The following is a 21,218-nucleotide window of genomic DNA, read 5'->3' as shown; positions in this document are numbered from 1 at the left end:
ACCTCCTGCTGATAATGAACTGATCCATGTAGGAGTACATTAGTGGTCAGGCCCAAGTAGAAGTGGTGGGGCATTTGGCCAAGACAATAAAATATGTGTGTAAAAATATACATCCCAGGGCCTTGTGAAACTGGGGCAATTAAAATGAAAACGTGTACAACCAAAAAGCAAGCCCACAGTGGGTGACAGAGAGATGCAAAGAGAGAGAGAGAGAGGGAGGGAGAAACGAGGGGTGAGCTGATGAGAGACATTGGCAGGGTATAACATGATTTAGATGCTGTGAGTGAGACTGCAGACCTATAATCCAGAAGGGACAGAACCAGACAGAGACGGAGGAAAGGCAAAAGGGGCAAGCTCTGGGAATGACAGAGCAGGAGCCACAGAAAAATCAGTTTGTGACAACAGGCAAAAAAATAAGGAGTGAGAGCAAAAAAGTGATGGAGACACACCAAAGCAGAGTGAGATAGAAAGGGAGAGAGCGTGTGAGATCGAGAGCGAGCAGCCAGACATGCAGGCAGACTGTTCGTCTCTGGTTTGTGGGAATGCGGTAAAGACACAGTAGTAGGCAGGGTCCCGGCTCTGAAATTAGAGAGTGGCGCTAAGAGAAGGGAACCAGAGCCAAAGACCGTCTGGGAGCTGCCAGAGGCTGCATCCCCAGCGCATGGCCAAAACATGATTTACGGTTGGGCCGCACTACAAACAGCAAACTGCTCCTGGTGCACTATCTAACTCACAGCATCCCACTACTCGTTGCATGCTATCATGTTCACAAGGCTATAAAGATACCACATCAGTGATGGGAAGTGTGGACATGAAAAAGACCAGCGCAGTTTGTTGCAGCGTGGTGTTGCAGTGAATCAAAGGAAGAGACTGCTCGAGCAGGCCTAAGGACAAAAATAGTGCATTCAAAAACCACAAGCCATAGTGTTGGCATGTTGCAGCAGGTAGTAGTAGAAGCAGAAATATCATACTGGGTTTTTATGGAGAATCATCAGACACCAGAACCCTGAATGGTCATTTAAATATGTGAACTGCAACTGTCATTTTTCGATTGCACTGAAGAACGACAGGTAGGCGGCAGTAACAAAGATATTATACCAAGGCTACGCAAATGCACGTGTTCCCAGGTAAGATTTACATTGTACAGTCCAAAACGTTTAGGGCTCTACAGGAGTGTGGCCATTTCAGGGATACAATGTCTTCTCAGTGGCATGATTGGATGACAAAAAAGTGGAATCTACACTGAACATGTTGAATTATTTCTAAAACTGAAATCAATTGCTATGCCGTACATATATATATATATTTATTTATTTTATTTTTTTTTTAAGCAGCACAGGGCAGTCCGGAGAGCAGCCGTGGTGTGAGAGTGTGTGTGTGTGTGTGTGTGTATGTGTGCGCTCTTCCTTTGCCAAGTTTCCTCTCTTTGTTTAGACCAGGCTGGTCAGTCTGGCTCCCCGCTGAGCACACTGCAGCCAAATACACACATATATCAAAACACAGCACAACAACAGAGAGTGTGCTCACAGGGCAGAGAGGTGCTGGGAAGAAGAGCAAAATGAAGTTTAGAGAGGCACAGACTGGTGTCTGTAAAGAAAAATAGAAAGACAGGGGGGAATAGATGTTGAAACAACTGAAACGCCATTTATAAAGACCCATTACGTTGACAATAAGGACACATATTGTTTGTTTAAATTGAACTTAACAAGTACACAAACAGCATTGCCACCCCCTGTGGCAGCCTTCCTAAATCACTGGAGTGACATGAAACGTAACGGTGTCAGCGACTAACTCACTGTGACTACACCTCAAATGCTTCTCTCTAAAGGCCGAACAATGCCTTCTTTCTGCGTTTGAACCTCTAATACATAACAGTGAGGCAGAATAAAGGCCTTTATTCGCGCCTTAAGCAGGCCATTTTATAGAGGCTAGAGAGACTGATGGATGGGCGAGGGGAGGTGGGATAGCAGCACTCTCACCATTTCCAGCAGAAGGGCAGAAAAAGGACACAGTGGGTCATCGTATTTACAGAGGCAAAGTGAAAGAGTTGATTAAGATTGGAACAATGAATAGGGCAACAGTGACAAGGCAGAGGGGTGAAGCAAGTCAGTGTGACCACTGTAAATCGTCCATGGGGTAGAATTTTTAAGAATTTATGATGGAATATTTAAATCTATAATACAACATCTATAAGTTATGACGTAAATAGTAAATGGTCTGTATTTATATAGCACTTTTCTAGTCTTGATGACCACTCAAAGCTGCTTTATACTACAGTTTTGCTATTCCACACCGATTCACCTCTTTCCATACAGGGCATCGATGTGCAACACATTTTCTATCACACATCATTCATACCCGTTTACACGCTGCTGGCACAACCTTCAGGAGCGACGTGGGGTGAAGTGTCTTGCCTAAGGACACATCGCCATGGAGACTAGCAGAGCCAGGGATTAAAACCCAAAACCTTCCAATCTACCACTGCTCTACCGTCGCCCCTTAAATTAGATACAAGGTAAGAGGGATCATCTAAAACATTTCAGAATAAATTCACTGAACTGAATGAATGAATGAATGAAAGAATAGCTTAAAAACAAATACAAATCCTGTTTTCAGCACATCAGTTGGTTACTGCACTTCCTAGGGTTAGTTTGTTACAGAAATCACAATCCTGCCTGTTTGGTAGACATCAGTGCATGCCCTCTGGAGGATAATAACATTATTGTGCAGTATGCATACAGCTGATGTTAGTTGAAAACAGAGAAGGATCGACTGTAGCTAATCCCTTTGAATCTTTCCAGTGGGCCCAAATAAAAACAACAATTCTCTGAGAAATTGAACTGACTACATGCCAAATATGGAAGATTCAAAAATGTAAAACATTTTCTATCTCTGTATGGGGTTTTTAAGATGCAGTGAGGCAGCTGTTACTTTAATTGACAGCTGCTAAAATCTTCTCTACGCTCAGAATCATTTGCACTCATGTTGTCAGGGGCTAGTTTTGCACATTTCGATACATATTCAGTTTTGTCACAGCGTGATCATAATACACTTATAGCAACACTACAATAAATGCAGCTTCATATAATTAACATCCATTCATTCATTTGCTATCACTTTAACCTCCACATGAGGGTTGCGGAGAGCTGAAGCCAAGCCCAGCTGACACGGGGCAAAAGACGTGGATGCCCTCAGTCACTCTCACTCTGTACAGTTAATTTAGAGTATGTAATTAGCCTAATCTGTGCATGTTTTTGGACTGTGGGAGGAAGCCGGAGAACTCAAAGACAACTAACATAAGAACATGGAAACTCCACAGAGATTTTTATATCTTTAAAGATAAAGATAAATATATCTAAAAAAAAACATGCGTTTGTGGGACATTTGCTGAAAAAAAGAAGAAATTCAGATTTTAGACACTGTGAGGCTGGTTTATACATACTCACACGAACCCTATGTTTGATGAACAAGTGTCACTGGTATAGATTTAAGGCTTCAAATGCATTTTCCTCCCCTGCAGTGCTCTCACCCCCAGCTGTTCCGTCTCCAGCTCATCCTGTACCAGCAGAAAAGATAATGAAGCTATTCCTGTTTGCTGTAGCTCCACTGAGAGCTGAGCTGAGTGGACAACAGCATGTGTGTGTGACTGACTGCATTTGTATATGTGTGTATGTCTGGATATCCACTTGTGTTTTTGTATATGGTCTAATATATAAATATGTATATAAGTGTGTGTGTGTGTGTGTGTGTGTGTGTGTGTGTGTGTGGCCGTCATCTGTAAAGCCCGCTGCTGGATCTGGATTGGACCAGTCTTAACACACACACACACACACACACACACACTGCCCCCCTCAAAGTTGTGCTTTTAGAGACGAGGGGCCCTTAATGCTTTACAGATGGACTCCTAACAAACACAACACTCTGTCTCGGCCCTCAAGTATTCCCAGTATTTGGCCTTGCTGTAATTTACAGCATACTTACCTAATTGAGATGCTATTAAGGTCAGAGCATGGCATTCTTCTACATATGCCTGGTGCTAATGCACATGATATAAGCGTATGACATACACAGCACAGTTGCCCTCGTGGAGTGAAGTTAACCACAGAGTGAGTGTGATCTACGGTCCATGTGGTGGACCTAAGTCAACAAAAATACGTATGTGTTGAGCAGATTAGAGGATGTTTGCATGGTTCACACTGATCTCCTGTCATTTACAAATTAAGATTACTATCACGCAAAAAAGACTACTTTATTGTGGAGTATTTATTGAGTGTATCACTAAAAGTGAGTAATGGCACTTTTTTTACTTTTTTTCAAAAATGCTTCCAGATTGTGTGTGTTTTGTAAAGTCGGGATGATAAATGATAATGCAGCTAAATCGCTAAATAAAGAATTTGTGCAAGAAATTTGAATGAATCACACAAAAAAGATAAAATAATATTATTTTCTATTATACTTAAATAGTCAACTGAGTATATACTGTGTATATGAATTTAACGGGCTGTTCCACCCATTTTGTTTTCCACTTTTTAAGTGAAGAATAAACTTAAAATAATTTTGTTTTTTTGTTTAATTCTCATTCTATTGCAGGATTAAATTTTACTTGTTTTTTTTGTTTTGTTTTTTATTAATTAATTAATTAATTGATGTGGGTTTTTTTTCTGTCAGTTTTATTTTATTTTTTTTAAATCCCAACTTTCTCTGTTGTTGAAGGATTGTGACTTATTCAGAGTATTTCAGAGCAGCTGTCTGGTGATCAAAAACACGCTTATCTGTAAATCAGTAAAAGAAAATAATATTTATAAGAATAATATGAAACCTTTTTGAATTTTGGACTAAACAAATGTTGTTGTTTTTTTTCCTACAACTGAAGGGGACTTGACACACTCATTTCAGGTTTCCAGGTCTCTGGGTTAAATAGTTTGGACAAAGCACTTTCCTGTAATTGCTGTTTCTTTCTGCAGTATGAGGGAAGAAAATCCACCAACTGAGGGAGTGTTAGCACAAGCAGTGGGATGACTACGTCCTAAGGCAGGCAGTGTGATCCTTCCTGAAAGGCCACGGTGAAGCTCACAGACGGTGGCCACTGTTTAAGCTTGTCGTTTGGGTATTTTTCACCAACAGTGTCTGACAGAAAGATAACACACTGTCACGGAGTGCCATCCGTCTTTGTTTCCACGTTGCTCCTGGAGAATTCAATCCTGAGAGTGTGGGGTTAGACACATCGGTGATTAATCAACTCGATGCTCATGCGTGTGGGAGTGTATGTGTGTGTAGACCTATACGCGCCTTTTGTCTGTGTGAGATAAATCACTGTCCGACCCTGTACAGGACAAACAATGCCTGAGCCTCCTTCAGTCTACTGAAGATAAATTCATCTACGCTGACAAGAGTTGGACAAGAAAATGATTCTATCTTACTCACTGGGCTGCATTAAAAAAGAGTAGACAATGCCTGGTGTTTTACAGACGATGGGAGTTACAAAAAAACAAAAAAAAAAAGCAGAAATTTGTTGGAGAAAAAAAAAAAAGGAAAGAAAATGCTGGAGGGTGACCAAGGCTGAGTATTGTAAAAGGCATGGGAACACTCATGCACACTTAGGGTACAGATCTGATGAATAACTACTTTTACATTACATTACATGTCATTTAGCAGACGCTTTTATCCAAAGCGACTTACAATGGAATCAGCGGTGGAATCGAACTTGCGACCATGATGTCTTTGGTACACAAGGGTCTTAACCACTGAGCCACTCCACCCCCCTTGGGGCTATTGGGAAAGAGCCTATATTCAGAAGTGATTCAACTGTGACACCAGGGTTTTGCTAAATATTTAGGGTGTACTATATGAACAACATGTAATGACGACAATTACACAACACTATAAAACACGTCCTGTGACGCAAAACGTAAAAAAGTGAGAGTGCAGAACATTCAGTACATCTCCTGTAAGGTACAATGCATTTTGGATTTAGCTGGAACGTTGTTTAGATGGGATACAATATTATACTGTGACTGCAATATATTTTTTTGAGTGAAAAAGCAAACTTTTAGAAAACAAAATCTAACTTTTTTTTAAAAAGCTGTATGTAATAATAAAGTCACCACCTACTAGAGGTGACATGTTCCGATTAGTGAGAAAATAGTATGCGCTACTGAAGTTTTACGAGTGCACATCCATCTGGAGGATGGGTCAACGGGTTCATTCACCTGCTGCCTGAGGGGGAAAAGGAAGCCCCCCTTTTCCATGTAACAGGTGTGCTGGCCTGCCAGATGCATCAAAACAAATAATTCGCACAGCCAGAGAAGAGGGGCAGCTAGAGGGGGCCAGGTGCTGGGAGGGGGAAGAGGGAAACAGTAATTATGAAGGACGGGCGTCTCAAATTATCACAAGTATCACAAGCCACTTTGTTCCACTTTAAGAGGTTGCGTGTTGCAACAATGAACGTGAATGTAGTTCTGATTAGGAGGGAGGGAAGGTGATTGGTTCCACATTGTTTAGGAGGGAACGCAGCCCCATTATCCACCTCTCAGTTTTATTTTGTCAAGTGAAAGAGAGAGAGACGGAAAGAGTGTGTGTGTGAGAGAGGAGAGACAGAGGGGGGGGTGCAGGTATAAGAGTCAGACCTGGTTTATGTTTCCAATCAAGAGATTACGATCACAACATGTACCCAAAGCAAATGGGCCTGAACTCAATCACTGGGGCTTTAGGGTCAGACCGTACATGTGCATTCACGCTCATTACTCCTCTCACTATAACAAAGGGTTTTGAAATTTATCAAACTTCGGCATGATGAGTGCACAGAGATGTTTGGGAAGGTAAATGTTAAAGGAAAAATGGGGGAAATCCTGAGCTGGTGGACTTGAATAGAAAAGAAGTGGCTGCAGAATGCATTGTTCTATTGTATGGGGTTTTCTTTTGATTTACTGTGTTTAAATGTGACAACAACTTGAGCCTAGTAGCGGTTTAATTTTATTTTAAATGCCAGTTTCATGGGGGGAAAAAAAACAAACACATTTCCGAGCCTTTCAATCCACTAACATAATTTCACTTTTTAACAACGCTGCCAGTCAGGCAAACAGATAACAAATGTAGCCACACACTAAAACCAACAAACACATCTCATACCCTGTGATTTGCACACAGACAGATAGACAGACAGACAGGAAGGCAGACACACTCCAGTCCGACTGGTACAGCCGTGCCCACAGGGGAAAATGTCCATCTTAGAATGTCACTGGCACCAAAGTTAGCATCATGCTGGCATCATGTTGTTCCTCTATGATAGTGGTCATGCCTATAGTTGTACCCGAGAGTGTCATCACACAGCTGCTCTCGTAGCGTCAGTGCTCTGATGTGAACCGAGATATCTCGCATGACAGGAGCACAGTGATCAATATGAAACACATAAAAGAACAGAGGCGACGTGTATATCTGATGGCGGAACAGACTGACTGCAGCCAGCCACAACATGGTTTTATCGAAAGATTCCACCGCACGCACTCATCTGATAACAGAGACACGAGCTGCCACAGTCACAGTCACACACAAAGAATGACAGTTATGTAGTCACACGCACACTTACATTCACCAAGGGTCATTTGGGGATTTTTATCTCGCTTAAAAAACACACACACACACATACACTCAAGGGCACACTAACGCACGGCAGGAGTGTGCCTACCTTATCCTCTAGCCTGATCAGGCGTGCTCCAATAGTTGGGTATTCTTTATCTTCCCCTTTTCCTTGGTAATGGCACAAAAAGGAAAACAAATGTAACACATAAAAAAACAATGATAGAAATATATTGATGTATTTAACATTGGCCTTAATGACAAAAATGTACAAATTAATAGTAAATACAAGGAAATTAAAGCAGACACAGAAGAGTGTGTATATAATATATATGTATGTATATACAGTATATATATATATATATATATATATATATATATATATATATAATATGTACATATGTAACATTTAGAGCAGATTTCTGAAACTTTTTGTGACACTTTTGTGAGAATGGCTCGCGGTAGCAGTTTCTGTATGCAGCAAATTCATGTCAGATAGGATGTATATAACCTTAAAAGGGGTTTCACTATTCTACTTCACGCTTCAGTGATCAAGGGTTGGTTAACTGAGCTTCGGTACGTACGTCTTACTCTACTGTGTATCTGTGGCTGTGCAATAATAGTGATATGTACAGGGGTATGTGTGTATTAAATATGTGGAGAGCATTTACAAAATTTGTTTTCCATGTACGTGGTGCAAACAGACATTCATAAGCACCCGGGAAATGAACCAAAGGTAAAAGTGAAGAAAGGGGACCAAAAACGATTTCATTTATTCATTCCCTATTTTTGTAAATGCACTGTAATGTTGTTAATCCTTCAAAGCTGTAAGTGACTGGGGATTATTTTCAAAGCACAGAAATGACCATAGTTAAAGAATATTAATGATGGATCAATTGTGTGCCAACAAACCATGAGAGTGAATGAGCACAACATCAGAGTCCTGGCTCTGGTTCACATTAATGGAAAGCAGCCATTATCATTATTATTATTAATTCCACATGTGCCTCTGTGACTTTGACGAGTTTAAGTGTCACAGTGGACGCGACACCAGACCTTTTTTAACTGCTGAGCAAATTGGAGATAATTCAGAAGCATGGAACTGGGTTATTAATAATCTATTAACTGTTTAGTCATCATAACTTATACCAAGACCTACATAGCTTTACTCATAAGTACTTATATTTTGAAGACTACAATGTTGTAATAAACAAATTCAATGCAATAAAATGAAATACAACTGATCTTATCATCAATCAGACAAATGCTATATTGCAGATTTTCACAATGAATTTTATTTCAGTTTTAAATTTAATGGATTTTTATATGAAATTTAACTAAAAGTAAATAGTCTGATCCTCACATAGATCCACACGCACACCCACATCCAAACAGACACATGTACACACTCACACACATCAGGGACCCCCTTATATAAACAGAGATGAAGTGAGGAGTGATGGCTGTCTATCAGATGCAGACTGTTTGGTTTGCCGTGTATTTACCTGGAAGAAACATTCCTGGCTTTCCCAGTGTGCCGTCCAGCCTATGGGACAAGACATAAAAATAATAGTAAAATAAAACAAATAAAAACACCAAACCAGCACTCCAGTCCAGCTGATGAACAAAACAATAAAATAATCAAAGCTTCACTTCAAGTTTCGGAATAACAACGTTACTATTGAGATGTCAAGTTCTGAAAATAAACAATGAGAATGTGAGAGGTTTCACTTGCACATGTGGAGCGTTAGTCAACCATAAATTAACCGAACTGAGGGAGGCATTTCAATATGCATTGTAAAGCCATTCCCTTCCTTTCATCACCTCAAATTATGGGAGGGTTTTTATCACAGCAACCACATGTCTTTAATCAACTTTCATTGATGCCGGTGACCCATTTCATGCCAAGTGGTCAGTGCACTATTGTGGTGTTTCTGGGAAAGTCAGATGTGGCCAGTACTGCGATGTTGTCTTTGTCCTTGGGTTTTTCCTGTTCAATTTGATTTTTTTTTGGTGTAGTTTCTTTACTCTTACGTGCTTTAAAGATGTCATTGTGCTTTACTATAATGCATTATTGCCGAAGGTGTTATGAGTTCTACACAGTTACATAAGTTTGACCCAGGTTATTATCTAACTATCCTGCATGGGGGAGCGTTAGGTGCTTTGGAAGAAGAAGAAAATCCCCTTTAAAAAAAAAAAGAGGGTTTTTTTTCAGAAAAAACCCTCTTTAGTGAGGACTGGACTTCATTACAGCGCAATAAAGTACAAGGTGCAACTAATCAGAGAGCAGTAAGGCTCATATCTGTCAGATGAACAGTAACAAAGTGTACTACTGGGGTACAATGAAGGTCAAACTGACAGCTGAGTTAAGGGCAAGATAAAAGGGAACGCTCTTGTTTACGGTGTGACACTTTTACAGATCATAGAAAAATGGCACAAAGCAACATGACCAAAAGATAATGGGAGGATATGTTCTGTGTTCCGACCTCTTCCTTCTTCTCGTGACTATGAGGTGGTATCCAAAGTAATGGTAGAGAGGGACGTGGAAAAATCAGAGCTTTAAATCAAAGTTGGAAACAGACAAAAGAAGAAGGAACCGAACGAGGAAAAAAAGACGACACCTTCTCTGTAGCTCCTTGATGCGGACCATCATGTTGAGGTGACCCTGGGAATACTGCTCGATCACGTCCCGCACATCGTAGGGCTTCCGTGCTTGCTGTGGATCATCACACGCACACACACATGGACAGACACACAAACATAGAGGGGGGACACAAAAGCCATTGTCAAACATAGCCTCTGTTGTTTGGTCCCTGAAAACATTCCCAACCCCCTTAGGTGCAAGGGGTTCATTGTCAACTCATTGTGTGTGTTTTTTGTGCATGCATGTGTGTGTGTGTGTGTGTGTGTGTTCATCTTTCTGTAGTTGTGAGGGCCAGTTTTGGTTCAAAAGTATTTGTTTTGTGTGCCGGTCCTCATAACTTCAAAAGTGCTGCTTGAAAGTAGTAAAGACATGCTTTCACGATTTAAGGCTTAGTAAGTAAGTAATTTGCGATTTTAAGGTTAGGGGCTAGGGAATGGATTATCTCAATTATTGTCCTCACAACTATAGAAAGAGAATGTATGAGTGAGCACACTGACAAGTGGATGGTCAAGTAGAAAGCTATTGTGTCCTGGCCTTTTCTCAGCTTTGTTTAGCGTGACACTGATACAAGCAGCATCAGAAAGAACCCAGTGAACTCTTTAGGGTATCCTTAGTATACACAGAGTATAGCCTGTGCAGCTGACATCACTTAGGCCATAATTGAAAACATATTGAACACTCGAAGATGGTAAGAAATATAGGAACCATTCTGCAATAACATGTAGCATGAAAATGATGGCCTAAGTGTCTCTAACGTGATTATGTTTTTGTTTTTTTAACTCCAGTATTCGACTGCAGGAATGGTTTTCTGCTGACTTCAGTGCTATGTGAGGCCATGTCCTGTTGTGTACGTGTGAGAGTGTATTTTTGTGATGGTGTGTGTGTATGTGTTGGTGTGCGCACAGTACAGTAAGTAAATTCCTACTGTAGCCCCAGAGACAGGTTCGTAGATTTCCCCTGATACTATGCTTGAACTGAAGTGAGCACAATGAAGACATGCAGGTGCAAGTTCAAGGCATTTACACACAAACATGCACACACACACGCACACACACACACACACACAAAGCTACACATGCACAGAGGCACTGCAGCTGATAAATGCCTTTGGGGCTCCCCCTCCTCTCCTGTATAACCACCTACACACACACATTCTTGAACAGTGTTCTTCATGAGGACACTCAGACATAATGCATTACTTAGCCCCCTTTCTTCAGACTCTCAACTAAATACCAAACTAAAAAACCTTTTACCTAACCCTAAAAGCAAGTCTTAACCCTGAAAAACCTCTTTAAAATTGTGAGGATCAGCCAAAATGCCCCAAAATGTGCTTGTTTCTTACTTTTTTGGTCCTTTTCTGTAAGTATCTCTCTCTCTCCATTCCACCCTGTTGTGTTTTTTTCTCCCCCCTCTGGTTTTCATCTGGCTTACCTGAAATTTCCTCCTGGCCACAAAGTACTGCATTCTGCGAAGGACTTTCACTGCTGATCTCTGGGCGTGCGACAGCCTGTCACAGACAGAGAAGCATATTTAGTATTCCAAATGAAAAACAACAGCTAAATGACATGTGAAATGTGTGCGTACAAATGTGAAGTGGTCTCTTTTTTGGACAAACTGAGTTGTCAATACATCAATAAAAAGTAAAGTTGTCATTCAAGTTTGAATAGAGAGAGAGAGAGAGTGTGATGCAACAGCAGAACACATGTGGCCCCTGACACACACACACACACACACACACACACTGGCAGGTAAGCATTCATGTGGACAAAAATACAACCTACAACAATATGTGTCAACACAAATTAACCTCTGCTCTGCACACACACACACATAGCTCTCTCACAGCCTTAACGGTCACAACTTTCTGCAACCTGGTGCAAAGTGTAACAGAAAACAACCAGACTCAGTCTGCACCCAAAGGAGCCCCCCAAAAACGCACGCCCCCCGGCCCAAAGCTGCACATCTGTGTCAACACAAATGAAAACCCACTGGTATGGAACGATACACTGAAACAGAAACCACTGGATGCAAACAACACACACAAACTCATACTTGCAAATCATGGTGACAGTGTGGCGTGCACTTGTGTTTGCTTTTTCAAGGAGGCACTCATTTGGTTTGTTTGTGAGAAATTGCTGAAACATGTCCTTAGGTGTGCCATGTGTGATAGCAGCATGTTAAGATGATGTATGCTATGAATGGAAATAGATCATGAGAAAACACAGACTGGAAGTGTAGTTGAGTGACTGGATTTCACTGGTACAAGTGATTGAAACGTACACTAACAACTGGGTCGTAGATAGTTGGAGCCACACATGGGTCTATAGTAATAGTATCAAATAGGATTTCTCATCCTCATCAGTCTGTGATCCTGGTTTTATTATAGCATATGCTATGCAATATTATCTTGAATTAATTACGAATCAATACATTCTGCTATGGTTCAACACAGCAAGGTTTACCACAAACTCATTCTGCTGAATATTAGTTCACCTTTATATTATAATTATAATAATTCAAGTTTGAAAAATGCTGAAAAAAACCCCGAAGGCTCAACATTAGATATGCATATGAAGAGAGCCTTCTGTTCACACTTTGCTTTGTTTCAGTGTAGGACCTAGTTCAAGGTGGTTTGGGGACGGATACGACCACATACCTTGGTGGCACTCACAACCTCTTCCTCAACTAATGCTTTAATTAACTCTGCTGTCATTTACACTGATACAAAAACATGCACACACAAACAAGTTGGCAACAACACATGTGCACAAAAAAATCTACGCTTTGTTCTCACAAACAAACATGACATCTGTGTGTATTTGCATACAGTGGGTGGTAGTGAGATCGGATCACATGTGGTCACAGAATGGCACCTACGACACATTTTAATGCCAGCTGTACTTAATGCTACCAACTCGTGATCTGATCTCTCAGCACAGAAAGTTAATTCCAGGTCGAAACCTGGCCTTAATCATTTGAAAGGGACATGTTCTAATTTGTACATATAGTCTCCATTATAGTCTCTATTCCTATACAACATGGGATGAAGCACGCAGGAGGCAGCATGATGTATTACTTAAGATCATGTTTTGGAATAAAAATAGTACTTTTGCATAACTGCTGCTCCCCCTTTTCTTTGCCCCCTTTTTTGTACATAAAGTGACTCTCTGTCTCTCCCCTTCATGGGCAGTATGTTGTGACTTTTTAGACAGCTGATGCATGCACATCCATGCGTGTAAGCTGAGAAGGTGGATTTACAGCAGACTGACATCACCACATCTTTGTTGGGGAGATTCAGACTAAGAGGGCAAGAATTAAAAAAAAATGGAAAAACATGTGCTTTTGCAAACACAAAAGGGGGAGACAAAAAAGGTCTCAAGTTTTTTGCAAATACTAACATTGTTGTTGAGACGTGAACACACATTTGTCATGGAGCGTACGCTGCATACGCTGTGTATAGATGTGCCCAAATGCAGTCTCTGAGTGCCCTGCGTGTTTGCATGGGTGTGCACAGTGAGTGCTCTTTGCTGGTGCCTGCAGCGAGAGAAAAGTCCTCCTCCAAACAAAAGATGGATGCCTCCATTCTTATGTCACAGCTTATGCTTTCGTACGTGGGGGGGTGATACGTGTGTTGTTTTGAACGTGTCTCTCAAGCTATGTCTCCGTCAAAGCAAGCCACACCCACATGCACAAACACACACTGAGTCTGTTTTCCATGACTTCAGAGGACATGACATTAACTTACATTCATTTCCTGGAGACTAAACTTAAACCTAACCCTAACCTCTAACCCAAACCCTAACCTGTAACTACTACTGGGTAACCCTGCATTAACCTCATCCTAACCATGCAACATGTCTTCACCAAAAAAAAGTATTCATTTATGTTTTTGTCCCCATAAGGAAGACAAATCCCCATAATGTGACTGTGTAAACAGATTGAGGTCCCCGAAACGTGAGCAATACCAGAAACACACACACACAGGTTCATGCTATCCTTTTTCCATTGAACAGCTAAGAAAAAGCTGTATCCCTAGCCATACCAAGTTAATTCCTAACTACAATGCAAATCATAGCCCTATACTTAAAACAGAAATGAGGTTCTGCTTCATTAGGACCAGGTTTTGGTCTCCTTAAGGACTATTGGCCATGAAAAGGTCAGTGTTCATGCCAGACAAAAGTCCTAAAGAGGTAACAAATACAAGCACACACATACACTCGCATCCTTGACACACAGAAACACATACACTTGTGTTACCCCTCCCCAAACGAAGGTCTTTGTGGAGTCAACAAGTCGCTCTGAGGTCTTAATTAGGCAGAGGGACAACAAAAGGACTTAACAGACAATGCATTGACATGGGACCATAAACCCTGAACATCAAAGGCTGTCGAACTGCTGTCTTTTTTCTTGCCCTCCATGCATGACCTGCCCAAGCTATAGGAGGAAATGCACACAAACAATACCAAACATAAAGAGCATGAGGCCCTATCTTAGGAGGGGGGTCTACCCCGCACATCTTGCTGTCCATCGTCGATAAGAAGAAGGAATTGTTTTTCTGTCACCCCACCACGAGCAGCCATTAGGCACACAGAAACGAGAGGAATGTAATTCCCACATCCCTCGTGCTGATGCTTCGAACACTTGCCAGTTGGGACTCTTCTTCTTCTTCTGACCCCGTCTCCTCTCTGCCTTTTCTGTTTGTTTTTCATCTACGCAGAAAGATTGACACAGCACATTTCCTCAGGACTCCTCTTGAGTCAGTACATCTCGGATCTCATGCAATATGAGTTCAAGATTCTTTCCATTGTCCTGCACTGAATGAATCACCTCTGTAGCTGTGTGTATTTTCTTTCCTCTAAAGATTAAGCACATATTGGAGCCCAACAGCAGAAATCATACATAAGCTATACTCACTGGAGTCATGAACCTCTCCTAAAAAGCTGTGACAGATTTAGTCCATGGCCTCCCCTCGACCCTTCTCTTTTAATAAGCTTTTCTATTTTCTTTTTTTCTTTTTTTTTCATTTTCAGATCGTCACTTTGGAGATCTCCGAGTTGTCAATGGCAACTCTCCCTCATTCACCCCACCCCCTCTGCTCTTTCTTTGGCAGGGGACTGTCAAATATCCTGTGCTTCCATGGTGCTGCAATAACCTTGGAGTCACTCAAGAGCAAGCTGCCTTAGACATCAATGTGCTATGGCCACAGCGAGCCTGTGCATGTGTGTGTGTGTGTGTGAGATAAGCTGTTAGACTGGTGACTGGTCCATCAAAGAGATGTGCTCTTCTTCTGTTCTCCACAAAAACAGACATCCCTTTATCACATCTCTGAAGGATAAGATGACTACTACATTCTTTAAAGCATGTTTGATCTAAAAGTGATGGCATGCCAGAGGCTGTGGCAAGAATGATAAGGCTGCGCTGCTAAGACACTACATTATAAGAGACAAGCTTCACCAATCAACGGTCCACTTCTAATACAAGAAAAACCCCCATTGTGGCCCCGTCATCTCTACGAAGATTAGCTAAATGAGTAATCAAAGCGTGCTATTGGATGTGGTTTACATTTCAAGAAGAGGAACAAATATAAGCCAACTATGTCTTTCTCATGTTGTGGAAAGTATAAACATGTCCATGAGAAAAAGATGTGTCTATACTGGTGTTTTCAGTTTGTTTTTGAAATTAATGTCCAGCTTGAAATACTGAAAAATTCAGAAAATTGAAAAATATGTTTGTTCACAGCCAAGATTGAGTCAGCAGGAGGATAAACACAACACAGCTGCTCTGCTGTTTAGACCTCTGTTCTTCTCCCTCCTGCGCTTCACGGTCACCAATATTTTAATTAAACACAGACATTGGCGTGTTTTACAATGCTGATTAAATCACAAATGTATCGCTCACTGACTTGCATTCTTCTGTCTCATACTGTGCATTATCCTCACACTGTTTGCATTTTTGCTTTACATCATAGGGCTGAACTTGACATACTCCGTCGTCTGAACCTCAAAGAATTGCCCGCACGACATGGGAGCAGCTGGTTAAAAATGGCTTCTGTTACAATTGTTTTCCGCACTTCCTTATGTGTCTGTTGTTTTCATATCCCCCATAACCAGATCAATAGAGACTGATCAAGACATGCTGGAGACAATGGCACCAACCAAGCCACATCAAAGCCCAGTGCCCATTAAGAGCTGATGACACAGAGAGAGCAAAGGGACTTGTGCTGTGTTTGATGTGTGTGGCAACAGAGAGAGAGGGAAAACAAGGGAGATGCCAAAGAGACTGTAGAGTCACCATCACCTTCTGCATTCTTCTTACAAATAGTTCTATTATAATATACTGCGAAAGACTGACGTGTTTTTAAATAATACATAAAGTAAAGGCAGGGCAGGCTGTCTCACACATTCTTTCCACATAGCCCACAATATACTGTATGGGAAAAAATAAGCATTGGTCAATGAGATTGTTGTGGTGATATATATACTCTGATCTCTCACACACATGCACAGACTGTGTGTCACCACATAAACTTAAAAGGTGTAAGTGAATAGGTCCATGTAAAAATCCCACCAATGAAAATAACTCCTCTCAAGAGATGGTCGACATCCTCGTAACCTCAGAAAAAGCCCCGCCCATGTTTAATGTTAATGATGCCAAGTCTCACAACCTGTCATTATTTGAGAAAGACAGAGACAGACACAGCTTTTTCCCACCACGCCGAGAGAAGATTGGAGAGGACTGTACTTCTCACAAGTACACTAATGACTGGTGAACTCCTCTTGACTCAACTCTAAGTGTCAAATTAACTAAAAGATTTGGGCAAGGAGGTTTCCAGTTAGATAGCCGACAAAATGAAAAAGTACAGCCATGAGAAGAAGGGCAGGAAGGCCACAAAGATCTAAGATTGTAATCTGCAAAATACAGAAAGAAAATTGTCATTGGTATGGTAGTATTTTAAGAATTATTGGTTCCCATCCACGTTGTCGTTACGTTTTTAACATAAAATACAGATTTTCTTTCACACACACCATAACCATTTGTTTCTCTGAAGCTAAGCTTTTGCAGTTAAAAAGGGGGAGGGGTTAGAACATTAGCTACTTTGTAGATGTGGCCAGACTAATTCAGGGTTATAAGGTTAATGTTCCATCCAGGCCTAAGGTGTAGCCTAAAGAGAAGGATGAGGCTATAATTATTCTTCAAAGTGAACTTATTTAGAGAGCCAGATAAATTTGGGGTTAACGACCACCTCTTTGGGGCCAGACCTACGTCTGGTCAAGAAGTTTGGCCCATAGTATATCATTAGAGAGTTTTTATAGTGCATTGTTTAGCCACTTTTAGAACTCTACGGACGGAAATGACAGACAGTTGGTCAAGCGACAAGAAACTTTACACCTCACAAAATTAGACTTTGGTCTAAAACATCATCAGAGCAAAGTTTAAATTAATGAATTAAAAATACCCTCCTCTTTGCTTGAAATGGTCAGAACGTTACTCCCTAACAATGAACTCAATGACATTTAAGGTAAATATTGTCTGAGAATATCTGTTGTTATCGCCAAGGGTCTACATGCTTGATGGGTTTACACCCACAGTCACATTGCTGACATACATTAAGTGGTTGGAATAGGCCACTGCCATAATTTCCCTGTATTGTTATGTCTTAGCTCTCCAGAGCATTTTGGAACAATAGTTTTGTATATATAATAGTTCTACTGTAGCTTAACTTTCTTTGTAATGCATGCAATGTGTGTCAAGGGCATCATATAAATAAAGGTTCTTGTTATTACACAGTATAAAACAAACTTTTTAATAGGTTTGTGTGTTTTATGGTGCCATAACATTCTACTTTTTCCAGATTACTTTTTTAGCTGATGCAAAACCACGAATGTATGACATCATTCATTTGTCAACCGTTACCTACTGTGTAGGGCTGTATGCATTATCCTTCATTTTCATTTTCACTGATGTGTGTGTGAGTACATCTGCTAGAAAATTCACTTAGGGATGTTTAAAGTGAGTGTAAAGCGATAAAAACAAAACAAAAATCTCCTTTGGCTTCGACACCGCACAGGAAAATGTGTTACCAACCACTTTGTCAAAATTGAATGATAAAATGAATGATGATGAATAATGATGTTTAAAAAATGTTAATATTTCACACAGGTGGGGACCAAAGTAGCTGAACGTCACTGTTTGTCAGTCTTGTACAGAATATAAAAGTAAAAGCTCTGAATCCAGAATCAAACCTACTTCATTTCCTCATCTTTAGGAATTTCAAAGTGTGTTTTTGCATCAAGGGAAGACACAAAGCAACTGGCAAGTGAGTAAACCACTAACTAAGTGCACTCAGGATACTATTTTCTTGTGAGGAGGAGAATCTCCACACTTTAAAGCTTGGCTGACTGACTCAGTCAACAGTGACAAACAGTACTGGACTACACAAGCCCCCCCCCACACACACACACCAGCATCCAGAATACATGGAAGCAAAGGGACGACTGACAACATCACAGTGAAGACAAACATTGCAGAGATCTAGCATGTCTTTATATGTGAGGGTATGTGCTTGCCTGTTATGAAGACAGGAGGGCAATTGGGTTTCTCTAGTGGGGGAGGAGAGGGTGAGGTGGCAAAGAAGGATTTATAATTCATGGCCTAATAGGATTTGTTGCTGTTTAGCAGGATTAGGCATGTTAGAGAAAGAATCTATTTATTGCTGCCAGTCAGGGGGTCCCCCTCTCTTGGGTGAAGTGGGGAGTTTTTTAGGGGTGGAGAGTGGTGTGGTGAGGTCGGGAGGAGGAACCCTAGAGACCCTTAAATTGACCCCCCCAGTCATGTTCTGAGATAACCCCTTGGAACTGAGAGGGCTGAGCTACCAAGCCCAGCCCCTCCTCTCTGCTCTTACTTGCACTTAATGTTTGGATTAAATTGGATGATTCTTTTTTTTTTATAGCTCTCAGATAATCCAAGCACATGAGCCCAGTGGTTGATCATGCTAACACAGATGGATGTTCATGTATGTGTATTTGGAGGTTGGAGGTGACAGACCTGCTCAGGTTCAGCCAGGCTTATCCTTGACTATAGACTCAGCAGGAGGACAAAGAAGAAGTAGAGGAGAAGAAAATGAGAAAGAGCGAGAGAGCGAGGGGGGAATAGATGGAAAGTGACCTGTGAGGCTACTTAGCTAAGGGGCTTCCCTTTCATAAGCCAATGGGTGCAGATTAAACTTTGCTGCTTTTCAAAGGAGCATTATTCTTTCATTCATGTGTGGTTGAGGCTACAGTGGGGGCTGACTGCCCTTAAAGACTGTTGTTTAATTAGGCTTTTATACAGTGGTCAGACTTTTTGTTGCCACTTTCAACTATGAGAGGCCTGGTATGGTTTCCCTAACAGAAACATTGCATTTACAGTGTGTCTGTTTGTGTATGACGGAAAGCTAAACACGCAAGAAGCAAAAGAGTAAAGGGAAAATGTGGAGAGGCAGCATTTTCTTTCACCCTAATTTAATGGATTAAAGCAATTTGTTGATCACTGTCCTAAATGGAGGGAAATGTACATTCCCATTGGTTTTTGGTACGCTATGCTATTGGTGAAAGGACTTTTAGTGAGTGGAGAGGAGAGGTTAGGAGGCAGTATCAAGTTGGCTGATTTAGAGCAGAGACAAACTGGAAAAGATAAGAGGTGAGCTCATGAGAGTAAATACACACATTTTCCTCCAACCTCCTCCAAGCAAAGCTGACAATAAAATGCAATTATGTGGAGACTGGGACTAAGAAGAAAAGAGACAGAAGAGTGTTGGAGAGACAGAAAGAGACCGGCGCAGCAGAAGGGAGTGGTTGTAGTAAGTTGTTGTGAAGAGGAGGTCTTGCTTTAAGAGCTTTCACTCTTGGCACAATTAGCTCATTTCCTCTCCACATCTGCCCAATGCAATGGACAGATACCACACCGACAGCGCAAAGAGACAGACATGGAGACAGAGAGGCAAGAAGCAGGAAGAAAACTGACTTGACTCCACTCTCTTAAAACTTGACGCAAGTCCTAAATGCACGATGACAGACAGAGGCCAGTCTCAACAGTGCTCACCTCTTTGAGAATCTGCTAATGTACCTGGAATGACATATGAGCTCAAGAAGCCACAACTGTGTTGGATAATTATCCACAGGTTAAAGAAAACATACATTCAAACCTGGTATTAACATTGATCCTGAGTGATCCGATTACACGTGGAGTGCTTAGTACAGGTGTAACCAAAAAGCCACATATTAATGTCTGTTTCCTCAGCTCAACAATGCATTTGCAGTTTGGACCAGGTGAATTATGTATAAACTGTGTTTCTCACGGTGTATAAATGCACATCTGTATTAAAACTTACCAATAAAACTTTATTGAATAAAAAAAAAGAATGGATTCAGGCAAACTGAGACACTATAGTGGTTTTTATTTTGGAACAGGAACAGGACATGTGTTTGTGACACATGTGACAGATATAGGCACTAAAACTGTGGTGAAAGATCATTTACAATGTATATTCATGACGTTAGATGCGTGACTCGCGAGATATGGAATCTTGGTGAGTGGCCTGTTTCAGAAAGTGCCGCTCACGTGCATCTTATGCAGGCAGTGTGTGCTTAAATGAAAACAGAGATGCAAAGTGCCGCACACACACATCCAGTGTGAAACAAACCTTAAGATGTGGTAGAGCTGTATTCATAGTGTACTCAATCACTCGGGTCTGTTTAACATTTCTCTCTCTACGTGTCACTCCTGCACACTGGTAATATATGCATATGTACATTAAGACTGGTTAAAAACGTCATTTGATATTTGTGAACAAGCATCTGTGACATCTGTGTGTATTTGCATACAGTGTGGGTATGTGTTTCCAGGATATACATTCAGGATGCATTTTAATGCCAGGTGTCAACAGTCACGTTTAGTACTGTCTACTTGTGATTGGATCTCTCAGGAGGAACATTAATACCAGGTCTTAAAGGGGGTCTTT

General features: G+C 41.0%; 1 protein-coding gene across 3 annotated transcripts in view; it reads right to left on the bottom strand.

Annotated features, from left to right (window-relative positions):
• The window catches only part of kcnq1.2 (potassium voltage-gated channel, KQT-like subfamily, member 1.2), a 141,834-nt gene that overhangs the window by 44,384 nt on the left and 76,232 nt on the right, over window positions 1–21,218 (bottom strand). For all 3 annotated transcript variants that reach the window (XM_044036366.1, XM_044036367.1, XM_044036368.1), the window contains 4 exons: window positions 11,651–11,726; window positions 10,197–10,291; window positions 9,081–9,121; window positions 7,685–7,746 (listed from right to left, as the gene is read on the bottom strand). In XM_044036366.1, the coding sequence (XP_043892301.1) occupies window positions 7,685–7,746; window positions 9,081–9,121; window positions 10,197–10,291; window positions 11,651–11,726 (274 nt within the window). The remainder of the gene's footprint in view (window positions 1–7,684; window positions 7,747–9,080; window positions 9,122–10,196; window positions 10,292–11,650; window positions 11,727–21,218) is intronic.

The sequence above is a fragment of the Solea senegalensis genome, linkage group LG10 (genome assembly GCF_019176455.1).
Source record: "Solea senegalensis isolate Sse05_10M linkage group LG10, IFAPA_SoseM_1, whole genome shotgun sequence".
NCBI classification, from domain to species: Eukaryota; Metazoa; Chordata; class Actinopteri; order Pleuronectiformes; family Soleidae; genus Solea; species Solea senegalensis.
This window is presented reverse-complemented; position numbering and strand designations above follow the sequence as displayed.